The sequence below is a fragment of the Suncus etruscus genome, chromosome 1 (assembly GCF_024139225.1).
Source record: "Suncus etruscus isolate mSunEtr1 chromosome 1, mSunEtr1.pri.cur, whole genome shotgun sequence".
Taxonomy (NCBI): domain Eukaryota; kingdom Metazoa; phylum Chordata; class Mammalia; order Eulipotyphla; family Soricidae; genus Suncus; species Suncus etruscus.
In genome coordinates, this window is record NC_064848.1 from 88528167 (window position 1) to 88541572 (window position 13406).

The following is a 13406-nucleotide window of genomic DNA, read 5'->3' on the forward strand; positions in this document are numbered from 1 at the left end:
TATTTACTCCCTGGCTAGCAAGCAAGGTAAGGTGGGGGCTGGAAAGAAAGAAACTAGGTTGCTTTGGCCACATTTCTTGAGTCTGGCACCTTAGACCACTAGGACATCCTGACAGCCGACATTTCTTGATCTTTAGACTTTTACCTACTCGAACTATAAAATGAAGTCATAGATGATCTCAGTGGCTCCTCCTAGCTGTAACACTCAGTGAATCCTGACCCTTTCCATAAAGCTGAATTTTTACTTTTTATTAAAGTTGAAGCATACTGATATGACCCAAACTGACACATATTCAAGCTGATACTGTTTCCTAATCTCATGTTAACTTCTAAGTGAGTACATGTTCTGAACTTTAGCCTTTTAGTTTTTTTATATCTAATCATTTAAAAATGTTCCCAAGCCACTTTTATAGATTTATTTTCTTGGATAGTTATAGTATCCTTCATTGAAGAGATAAAATGTAAAAAATAAAAATACTACATAGACTATTGTGCTAAATATTAGCTTTTATATTTGGCTCTTTATAAAAGAAAATCTGCCAAATGAGAAAGTCATTTGCTCATTAATACTAAATAAACTTGTGTTTTTATTCTTTTGGCATATTTTTAATATTCTATGTTATTCTAGTCCCCACAAACTGGTTCTGATGGATAGCAATTAGTTTCAAAACAATGGAATTAAACCATTGTCTAAAGTTAGTTTTCTTATCTCTATGAACTCCATAGTAGACTAGTTTTTATCCCAAACACTTATATAGTAAAGATAAAAACATATTCAGTTTCTTGATTACTGAAATGTAGAAACAGTAAATTTGAAAATAGGAATAAAAAATTAAAAGAAAGTGGTAATTTTGCATTATGATTCTTAGGATGAGGTGATTTCCTAGAATGTGATAAATATACCATGAAGTCTGTGAAGTAGTTTTTCTGTTCCCAGACTAATGACACTAGAATTTCATAAGTTTCAGATCTCACACAAACCTGAGTTTCTGATTAATTAGAAATTTGAGAAAACCTAGTGGTCTGTGATGTAAGCATTTTTGAGGTGATTCTGAAGTATTTTACAGTCTGAGAATCACAATCTATCAGGTAGATAGCCAGTCATATAGAATAGATCTTAATTATATTTAGTGACTATGTTTTCTTTTATAATCTTCAGATGGATATAGAAATTTAAAGTTGCAATACAGGGTATTGGCAGTCTTCAGTGATTCCTTAGTTGCAGTCAGAATTGAACACAAATAGCTTTATTTGTATTCACAACAATATATACATACATATATATAGTTATGAATATATAAGATGTCCTATATGTATCCTGCAGGTGTCCTATATACATCCAAATATCTTATGTATATCTAATCATGTTTCCAGTCTTCTAGTTCTCTTCCTCCTCCATTTAGTTTTCTCTTATTGGGTCACCATGCTTTTTCTCATGTTTCCACTCCCTGCCATTAGGGGTGGTTGACATAGATTAAGATAAGGATCCGTCTTTACTAAGGAGAGATGGATAATGCCACAGTGCAATCCAATACATCATGTCACCTGAGTTTCTTACATCTATCAAAATCTTAATTTCAAATACCATTTCTTGTATGAATTTTTGCTTAATTTGAGGATGGATGTGGGTCACATCTTGTGATGCTCAGGTTTTTACTCTGGCTTTGCACCAAGGAACCATTCCTGGCAGACTGAGGAGATCCTATGCGGATTAAACCCGGGTCCGTCACATGCAAGGTAAGTGCCATATCCATTGTTCTATCTCTTTGGAACCTCTTTTTTAAAATTTCAAACCAAAAGAAGTGTGTTTTCCTTTCTATAATATGCTAGTGTCTCACCCTATGTGTATTGTATTTCACTGTACATCCAATTCTACCTTATTGTAAAAAGAGTATTTTTTAATCTTTTGATAAGAATAGAAATCTTGGCTCATCTCTGACTGAGTGTTTCTGTTCCTGCCAGGAACCACAGAGCATCAAACATGCCAAAATAACTCGGTCAATAGTTGTTGGAGGGTATGGTAGAAAAGTTTCCTTTCAAGACCAGAGAGTTATTAGATTGCTTTTTTCTAAGGACTGTTAGCCGAGGTGTTAGAGATGCAATGGACACTTATCTCAAAATATACCCTTTCAGGTGCCTGACATCTGTTTTTAAAGATTTATAGGGAACTTACAGCTCATGTTTAAAATGCAAAATCCATCAAGGATGGATCAAGAAATAGGAAGATGATGTAGAGAACAAGCTTAGCTCTTTTACCCCCTGGAGCTATCACGGGGCAATGTGTTGAAACTAGAAAGGCCAGAGGCTGGGAATCAGAAACAAATCTTTAATTTCACAGTCTTGCCTTTGGTCTTGACTGACAGTAGCTGCTGCTTTTACTTCCATCTGTGGCTTCACGCCTTTTTAAAAGACACTCAGGAAATCTCACTCTGGTCTGATAGTGAATATTCTTAGTCTAAGAGAAAAATCTAAGCATGAGAAGCAAGCTTGTCTGGCTTTCCCACACCCAAAAACAGAGACTCTGAATAAGGGTCTGGAAAGAATCTGAAGACACCAGGTTCAAACCATTTTTAGTTTATTAATCTTAAATTTAGTTTATTAATCTTAAATCCTCTTCTTAGTACTCTAGAGTGAAAACAATCAGTAACAGCCACCTTTCCTGCTGCCTGATATTTAATTTGTTATTCTTTATTAGCTAGTCACTTTCATCCTAAAGTTCATTCCAAAACATCATAACCTGGTAGCAAATTCTGAACAGAAAAAAAATGTATGATATATGGTTTATATAGATTAAAAAAAACCCAAAATTCTGAACAGAAAAAAGTATGATTAGAAATAATATGTTTTATGTGGATAAAAAATTAATACATATTTCTGATTTAATCTAGATCACATTTTTATCTACATGGGCTTGAATCCACACCCAACCCCAAAGGATACTGCAGCTGTTTTTTTTTTTTTTTTTCCAGCTTCTTTTTCCAAGGAACACTGCCATCACCTGGCTGGGTGTGTCAAAGACAGCTCTTAAAAGATTGCCAAGGGGCCTGGTCTTAATTTTGATTCTCTCCAGAAAAAAAAAATGTTGTAGGCCTCCAGTGTAATTTATTGTTGTCAGTCTTTTCTAAGATCCTTAAAATATTTGCTAAAGGATGAGGTTAAAACGAGGTCTGTTTCAGCTCTTGAATTCCTCAAGTGCTGAGTAACCACGTAGAAAATCACACATGAAAATAATCATTAATAAAGTTTACATTAATAAATTAAGTTTTCATAATTCACTACTTTATCAGACATAGAGTATCTGCCATGTCCTCTCATTTGGCTTCTTTTCTCTTTTTGTCTGATAAGACCATTTGAGAGAAGGGCTGTAAAAAGCAGTGCAGAGAGGCTGCATCCTAGATTTCCAAAACAAAGCTTTGAAGCTTGATTCTAGATTCAAGTCTCTGCTTTGCTCCTCACTGATTATGTAATCCTGAGCCAGCCACAAAACCACCTGGTTCTGCTCATTTTTCTTTTTCAATGAATAGGTTTGATACACTTAACACACTGCTTTCCAATTTATAATATAGGATTCCACTTGACAAATAAGATTTTTTTATAGCAAGAAATGTTAAAAAAAAAAGCAACATGATATGTTTTTCTTTCTTTCCTCTTCTTTGTTGTTGTTGTTGTTAGGGGGTGGGGCACACTATTTCAATAATCAGGGCTTACAATTGGGTCTGTATTCAGATTGCATTTTTTTTTTAAAGATAGATTCCCCTATGGTTTTCTTATAAATTCAGTATCTCTTCTAACACCCGGTTGCACTTTACCTCCAAATCTTTATCTGTATGACTCATCATGAAAAATTTTCACAGACAGAAACGGGAGATGAAGTTTTCCCCTACATATTTCTCCAACAGAAACTCCTTCAAGCGTTTTGTTGGCATAGTTTAAGCATTTCTAAAAATTCAAAATTAAGCAGATCAGCGTTGCAGCTGGTTTCTGAGGGCTGTAGTGTTTCAAGGCTCCTCCAAAATGTTAGAAAAGACAAATGAGAATAGACCCACACCTTTCACACCTAAAAGCGAGAGGCATTTTCCGACCATACCCGCCCCACATCACCCCTCTCCCCTTCTGCTTTCTACATTGACTAAAAGGAAAGAGAGATTGTAAATGCCACTTGGTGTACACTCGTGAGGTTAATGCGCTGATGAGACAAAATTACGGCAAATTATTCCCTTGAGTTGATTTTGTGAAATGTGTGGCAGGGTGAGGGGTGCAAATTCATGCTGGTGTTAATGTCTCAACTGTATTGGAAATGCAGGTCAGTTGCTAGGAGACCCCAGAGTCCGGATTAAAGCTACCCTGCCAGGGCAACACGGAGGGAGATGTTTTAGCTGTTTTCTTTCACAGTCCATGATGACATTACATGTATAGTCTGTCAAAATTCAGGTGAGTTAGGCTTGGTTTTTGCTTGTGTCAACTCAGACATTCTGCTAACTGCCACTCATAAACTGAACAAATGAAAGGGAACAAAGCAACTCCTGAAAGGTTCAGGGTAATTCACCACAGATTCAGTTTAAATACTCTTATTTGAAAGACATTTGGCTCTTCGGTCGATATTAGTTTTAAGAAATGTACGATGGTGGCTGAAAATCTCTTCAGCATTCCAGAAGGGTGCCAGGCAGCAGAGCTCTAGGCAAAGATGATGTTTTCCAAAGCAATCAGCAGCCACTTGGAATTAGGAAATCATTAGGAAATTAGAGGTTTCCCAAATAAACTAACAAACAACAACAAAACCCGGGCTTTATGCTACCCCCCCTCCAATTCTCCCCGTTAGCAATTAATGTTGACTAGGAAAGAATAGATGTTGCTAGAAAGAATTTAGAGCTTACGGGATTTATTTAGTTCTTCCAGCGCCCCCAACTGGTCAACGATGGAATGAGCACCCTGCCGGCAAGGAGGTCGAGAAAACTGTGGCTAGGCAGACTTTGCCTTTCAGCTTGCCAATGTTCCAGAGATAAGAGATTCCACAAAAGAATAATAACCACAGGTCTAGGCGAGAGCTAGTACATTTCATTTCATTTAGAGAATAGTGAGACATTACAGATCTGGAAGGAACATCTCTCCAGAGTTTCAGGTTGACGCCTTTATTTTTGTTTTTATAATACCACTTACCTATTCTTCAGAAAAGTTGTGATGTTCTGTTTGTCCTCTGTTAGGAAATGCAGCAATAATAGTCCTACGATGCTTTACATTACAGAAAATATATTTACATAAACCTTTTTATTTAACACTTACAGCCCTAAATATTATTTTTTCAGAAATAGTCTGCTTAGCACACAGAATTGACCTGATTTGTTATGAAAGTATAGTTCTAAATGTACTCGTTTGCTAGGTCTCTAGAATAATAACAACACAATGTCCAAATAGTAAGGGCAGATAATTGTAGCCTTGGGGAATACAGAATAGAAATCTTAATGTGGCTTGGGAATTGTGTGTGTGTGTCTACCTACAAATAAGGTAATATATGCATTTCAGTGCTTATCTATGGAAAATACAAAACTTCATCACTTTTAATCAGTTTTGAGACAATAGGTATATATGCTTATAATCAATAAATAGAAGAAATGGAATTGATAGCTATCAACTGGGCTTCAAAAATACCTAAATGATCATAATACTATAGAAAGTATAACACGATCACATATGAAACAGTATTAGAAAAGCAAAAGGACATGTCATATTAAGTTGCTACTAGACAGACTTAAGGGTAATGGCTAAGAAGAGATTAGAAGGTGTTTATCAACTAGTTCTCTGAGTTAGTTTAGCTGATGACAAGAACATCCTAATTTACCTTCTGGAAAGTCAGGGAAACCCAGGGGGTTGTTTTTATGAAAAGTTTGACTCCTTGTCAAAATTTTGTCTTCTATTATCTTTACAATTGAACTTGGTAGTAAGTGCACTTTAATAGCGTCAAATTTATGTTTAAATGGCATAATAGACCCAGGCGCCATTTGTATTTCAGCGAAAATTCCCCAAGTAGTCATTGTGGTGACACAGACAAGAAGACTAGCAGTCAGGCTTCTCTGTCAGTGACACCAGCCTGCAATTCCCCAGAGAGTTTAAGAGGGTCTTCCATTTGCCATTTGCTACAATATCATCACCTTGTCAGCAAGCTCTTCATTGTGTTACGAGAGGACGATACTGTCCAAGAGATGTCACAGAACACTAATAAAAACTCATCTTACAGGATGGAGACTTTTCATTTTAAGAGCTGCGAAGACAGGAATTTTTGTCAGACCTGTAAAACTGTATGAAACATGGCCACTGTGTAATGTGGCAACCCACAACTTAGAGAAATAGCATGTTAAAACAGTAGTATGGATAACATAGGTTGGTCTCAAATTTCTTTTATTAATCTGGGTCATGTTACTTATAGTGTAGATTGACTCTGATGGACAAGTTAATGAAATGGTTGTTTTGTAACTACAAATAATAATATTTTGTCTCCTGTTGCTCAGATAAACTGAGTTTAATGCAGATAACATTCACAATTTCATGTATTTCTTTTCTAGAAATTGCTGTTGTTTCATATTAATCCATGGATTAGATTTACTTATTTTTGTAGTTATGAGAGGGCTGAAATAGCTTATGTGGAGAAAAATTAGGAGATGCAGACCCAAGGTCTTCTGTTGCCTCTTTTAGCAGTCAAATTCCAGAAGGCAGGGGTTTTTATCTGTTGCATTTACTGCTATGGCTCCAGTGCTCTGAGAAATCACCTGACATTTGGTTGGCACTAAACTGGTATTAAAGGAATCACTAAAATAAAATGAGTGAGATTTACAAAGTGTTCACTGAAAATGCCAATATAATTTTAGTAAAAGCAGAATTCTTCAGCCACTTAACATATTGCAATTGTTAACTCCCTCTGGGAATAATATATCTTATTTTAGACACATTCAACATAAAGAAAATTCATAAGAAAACAGAAGAACAAAGAAATTTTTTGATTCACCCAGAATAAGGAACAGTGGCAATACTGGGGAAATTATTGATGAACTAGATAAATGCTACTTTCAATATTCTGTTATATTTTCATAAGAACCTATTTAGAATAAATGTATGGCTGCATATTCATAGTCAGGTCCAATGGGAAAATTTTTGGATAGGCAAATTTTGGCTCAGGAGGAATGAAACATTTTTCTTGGACACAGAATTCTCCAATAATAAAATGAACTATTCTCTGAGCCAAGATGTGAGATTTAATTATATATTATACTAAACTCAAAAGACCATTGGGCTTTGTTTCCCCTAATTTCATTAGTCTCTCTCTCTCCATCCCTCCTTCTCTCCTCTCTTTCTCTCCTTCCCTTCTCTTCCTTTTCCTCTCTTTCTCCCTTTCTCTCTCCTCTCTCTATCTCTCTCTTTTCTCTCTCTGATTTTGGAACACATCAGCATTGCCCAGTGTTAACCCTGGCACTAAGAAATTACTTCTATTGGTGCTTGGGAATAATATGGTATGTTGGGGATCGAACTTAAGTCAGCTGTGTGCAAGGAAGAAGCCCTACCTACTGTACTATCACTCCAGTCCCTTATTATGCTCTTCTAAAAAGCAGAAGTTTTAAAATTTTGAGTTTTAGAATTAAATTTAAAACATTATTACTGTTAGGATGGGTTCTATTAACTGCCTATGCATTATCTTATTCCCTCAGGTTATAAAATAGAAAACTCAACTGATTAGATTATTTCCTTAAATAATTAAGCCATATCTGTTATGTGATATTTATTGCAAAATGAAATTGACAATTCTGCAAATGATGTGATATTAGAAGATGATGAAAATTTTGGAGAACTGCCCAAATAGCACAAAAAACAGAAAACTAATGAGGATTTGGCAATGTTATTTTTATTAAGAAATATGTAAGAAAATCTTGGGAAACATGAAGTCTTGATAAGTTTTCCAGTGAAAACTCCAGGCATTGAACTGGATGTCATCATAATATCAAAAAAATTGAAGACAGGCAGTTAGCAAAATTGATGATACTCTTCAATATTTTAAAAATATTCTTTTCATGTAATATTGCATACTAATTTGATTTATCTAAAATAATAAGTATATTATTGGTTTTATGAGCCAGTAACATTGGCTCACAGTCAAGTAATAAATGTGAAAGTGTTTTTCATAAATTTATTCTTTCTTAACACAAATTAAAAAGTAATTTTCTCATATTCTGAATTTGGTTTTTATTTTAAGTTGAGTCATTTTTTTTTTTTGCCTTTTTTTCCCCTAGCTCTAATTATTCTTTACTTAAAAACCCTAGACTTTTCTGTTTCCTTTACCAGGTAGATTTTTTTTCTTTAAAATTTTGTCAAAAAGAGACAAAAATATCAATTATTATAATTAAGTTATATATGTGGACATATATAACGTCAAAAGAATAGTGTCTAATTTACAACTAAAGTACAGTACTAAGGACATTATAAATAATCGAATAATTCTTAATTTAGTATTCATTTATTCATTCACTCTAGGCACTGAGCTATGAGAATGATTCTTTTTTTTTGTTTCCTTTATGGAAATCTATATGTGGCTATTCTGTGTTAATAACTTATTCTAGTCAATATATTCTCTTTACCAATATATGTTTTACCACAAATATATACTCATGGTAGCTGAATTTAGAAAATAAGAAAGTGTTAACTTAGGTGTAATCTCACCACCAGGAAATAATTACTGATAATATTTGGGATTATATTACAAAATTATGCCTGCAAACTTCATTTTCCATGATACAAATGAATGTATGCTTTATGTAACTATGGAATTCAATATAATTATTTTTGAATCTCATTATATGTGAAGTATGTTTTTTAAGATAAAAAATTACCATATATTTTTAAGAAAATAGATTTAAAGACACAAAAGTTGTGTTTATACTTTCAAACTATCTGAAGGGTATTTTATTATGATATTCATAATTTATCAGACCTTCAATAGTTGATCATTTAGATTGCTTCCAATATTTAATTATTACTGACAATATAAAATCCACACATACAACTTTATTTATATATCCATCTTTTTTAATGACACATTGTTATATGCTATATTAAACTTCAAATTCTATTTTTCTGAAATTAAAATGAAGAATATAAAAATATTTTAAACATTGGATCATTAAAGTATGGTTTCAAATGAACTTGAAATATTGTATTACTTGACCTGGCTGCTAGTAATTGAAGTGTGCTCACTTTGTAAAAATCTCAGTTTTATATTATCTTATGCCTCAAGAATTTAAGTTAAAATTTTATTATGATTCACAAATAATTTATATTCTTAAGTAAATTATAAGAAATAAATACTATCATTTTAATTTTTTAAAAGTCACATAACTGATTATTATGCAGTCTGCACCGCTTTTGACTTTCACTAACAATATATATATATATGTATATGAGACTTCATAAACATTCTAATGAACACTTACCTTTATAATTTTTTTATTTTTTCAAACTATAAAATTTTAATCATACATTCTCTCTAATGCTTATAATCATATATCCTTAATTAAATTTATCAACATCTTACTTATGCCACGTTTGCTTTCTCTGTCTCTAATTAAAGACACATATGTGCCAGATATATAGATGTGTACACATATATAATATTTATTTTTATATCTTGGAGCAACTGAAAAATGTTTCATGTCACAATAATACCCCTTAAAGGATCACTTCAGCATGTTTGTGTACATAATTTCAATAACTTCGTTAAATTTTTTAAAAATACTAACATTAATTTTATATTATTAAGGACATTTTATGTCACATTGTCTGAATTTAGTATTTTCTAACATATTAATTAATAAAAGGTTTACATGTTTTACATTTATGCTTTAACTGTTTCATAGCTTTAATTTTTTAAAACTGAAACATTACCTTTCATGACAGTAAAATTCTTTAAGTATAAACATGAAAACCTGCTTACTTTTGCTATTTTATTGTATATTATAAAATTACAGGTTTTCATGAGCATATGTATCAGAAACTGTAACAAAAATTCCATTTTTGATTATTTGTAATCAGAGCAAGATCCTAACTCTCCATTTGGACACTAATTGCTTAAATTGAGTGGGAAAAAATAAAGAGAAAGAAGTTAATCTTACATTCTGTTTTTAATCAATTCTTATTGACATTTTATAAAATGTGCTATGAATGTTTTCTTTTATATTGACACTGTATGCTAGCCAATAAATCAATTATTATAAAGCTAGTTTTAAAAATCTGAAAATGCACTGATAGCCAAGAAGGATATTTTGAAGTTTGAAATGATCCCTATATAAATAGAACGGATCAGCATAACTTTGGGATAAAATTAGCCGACAGTTTGTGGGCTCTCTAGCAAGTGCCTGTTTGCTTGGTGCGGCGCTCCTGATAAATCACAACAGAGCTTCAGAGGGAGAGGAAGGATGGACGGCTCGGTTGCCCCTATCACTAAAAAACCTGCATCTGCCAAGTTACTTAAGAAAAATTTCCTTAAGGCTCTAAAGTCAAATGACTTTCAAAAAGTGGAGGCCATGTTAAGCCAAAAGGAAATAGATGTGGACACAGTTTTTGAAGTTGAAGATGAGAAAATGGTTCTGGCATCTTATAAACAAGGTAAGATTATTGGCTAAAAATGAATTAAAGTTGATTTCTTATATACAATGTATGTTACTATAAGCCAGTAGCTCTTCATGTTTCTTTAAATCTATATAATCTTTAAATAGTTTAACTTTAATCTTTTTCATTTTAAGCTAGAATTCATCAGAGACTAAAATGAATGTGTGGTCTGTGTATATGTATTTGTAATATTTCCTTCATTTATTTTCTGTTTCTTTTCTTTTACATTTTTTCTTTTATCTTTTATTCCCTTTCCTCCTTTTCCTCCCCCTATCTCTGTGCCTGAAATTTGAAATTCTAAACAATCACATTTTGAATGCATTTTTCTTCAATTTGGAACTTTCTTCTACCTATAATTACATAGAATAAAGAAAGTATATTTTGATAATGTCTAATTAGAGGCTTCAGATATAAACCTAACAGCGTGACTATGTTGGGAACTGGCTGCTAATTTTCTGTTAATATAGCCACTTAAAGATATATCATTATTATATCTGGATGAAAACGAAGATTTATTTTGCTCCTTTTTGGAGAATTAATGAATGTATAAGGATGTGTTTTGATTTATCTTGATGGTCCTCATCATTTTAATTAGTTTTCAGTTTAGGTGCAAAAACTGAATCAGAAGAATCAAAGTTAACTTATTTTTTGTGACAATAGAAATTCATCACAATTATAGGTGTACCTCTAATACAATCTCTGTTTTATAAAGAATTATGATGAACAAACATTAGAGTGGTATTTTTCATCTAGGAATTTTTCTAGATGCTATGCTTATTAAAGCAGAAATAAATGAGAAGTGCGCTGTTTCTGATTTCCTAAATCAGCTAGTTAATGGGAGAACTTGAGTAGTGGGGCCATCTGGTGAGCGAACTGCAAACAGACACTGTGTTCAACATTATTTTTGTTTAGATAAAATAGAGGGTAAGGAAGTGTATAGCATTTAGAAGAAATGGTCTTTTTTTTCATGTTTAAAATATCATTCATGGATAAATGATCAGAATCATCAATCTGTAGAACTAATGCTAATTGATTAAAACTAATGCTGTTGTCAATGTGAATGTACCATCTACTGATTGTCAGTGCGAAGGAAGTATTGAATGACCGAAATCAATTGTTGTTTATGATTTTTTTACTTGTAAGCTTTATTGTAAGTCGGTCTTGCTATTTTGATTGTAAGACTTTTTTTTTTTTAAAGGAGTTGATGGTTCTATTTAAAAGCAGTGTATAATTAGTATTCAGATTTCTTTTATTTTACTACAGTCTGGCTAGTGAAAGACTATGAATGCAAAATCCATTTTAAAGTTACTTTTAAACTTGTCATTTGGGACAGTGAAAAAGGACTTAGGTCTAAGTTTGCCAGGATTTCTTTCTTTCTGCTTTTTCTAAACTTGAGCGTGCCAAATTGCACAGATCATAAAAGGTGTCTGAGTTTATGAGCAAGAAAGTCAGTCCTTCAAGAAAGGGCTATTTTTCTTGCTTTCAATAGTATCATCTCCTATGAATGAAATAAAAAAATTTTAAATCCCTTCTGTTAATATGAGCATAATGCTATTTTTCTTACAGTGCTAAATTTCCCTTCATGATAATGGCTATTTTCATAATGATAGAAATATAAGATGTGCCTTTTAATTAGAGAGGCAGCAATTTATACTCTTGGAAAAGAAAAGTTCATTTAAAAGATGCCAGGTGGATAATGCACAGATATAATAATATTTTGGTCATATTTTCATGCTTAATCCAGAAATTTCTGAGTATGTGCACATGTCTGCATATTTATAGACATGCATATAGAAAATACACTTGTTTTCTGTTTAGTATGAATATCAAAACCAAGGTTAAAGCCTCCTCTGTCTTCAAAGTTTCTTCAATTTTTTCAAAATAAATCTTTCAGTCTAGTTGACAAAACTTTAACTGTTTCAGATAGGATGAAAGTAATAAATAGAATGCTATTGCTAGTTTAACAAAGTAGGCTGAAGTGGTTATATCAATTTCTTAAGTCACAAAAGAATTCACAGGGAACAATGCAGAGCTGGATAGCCTACACTGGTTGTTTGGTGAATGCTAGTGTAGTTTCTTTCTGGAAAAAGAAATGCTAAAGAATGAGAACCACTTTGTTATGGCCTTTGAGGGTATAAGCTTTGAGACCTCAGCAAAGTTCTTGGTTGTTGAATGCTATTGAGCTGCTGAGCAATAGTTTTCTGCTTTCCCTTTTTTTAAAGCACTTTTAAAGAGGCGTATCCAGAAAAGTATAAAATCATTAATGTGTAGCTGTATTAATTTCCCCTTAATAAATAAACCTATATAACTAGCATCCAGAAGAAAAATCAAAACTCAACCGGCTTACTTTCAAAGTGTGGAATTCCTCAGGATTTAGTTATTTTTGCCTTACAACACAAGACGATGTATAAAAAATAGATCATGCTACATTTTACTTTGTATACCAAATTAATTCCATATTCAACATTTAATTGCCTTGAGGCATATTTACAGTATGCCACTATTATCAAACCATATTTATATCTTTTTACTTAAAATCACATTTATCACAATGTGATAAATTTTGAAAAGTGAACCAATTTTTGTTTTAATTATAGAGAGTTCCAATTCTGTATGAAAGTTAGTTTATACTTTGGGGAAAGGCAGCAGAAAAACTTTTTAGTAAAGAAATCAACTTGGAGTCTGAACGTTATTCCCCAAAATTTGCAGTCTATTGACATACAGAGTAACTTATTTTGAATTTATGAGCAAATATGAAATGTG

At 32.6% G+C, this 13406-nt stretch overlaps 1 protein-coding gene across 1 annotated transcript in view; it reads left to right on the plus strand.

The window, feature by feature from the left end:
• Positions 1 to 10450: 10450 nt before the first annotated feature.
• Positions 10451 to 13406, plus strand: part of ASB4 (ankyrin repeat and SOCS box containing 4) — a 102875-nt gene continuing 99919 nt past the window's right edge. Inside the window, exon 1 of the mRNA XM_049784688.1 lies at positions 10451 to 10640. Within this exon, the coding sequence (XP_049640645.1) occupies positions 10451 to 10640 (190 nt within the window). The remainder of the gene's footprint in view (positions 10641 to 13406) is intronic.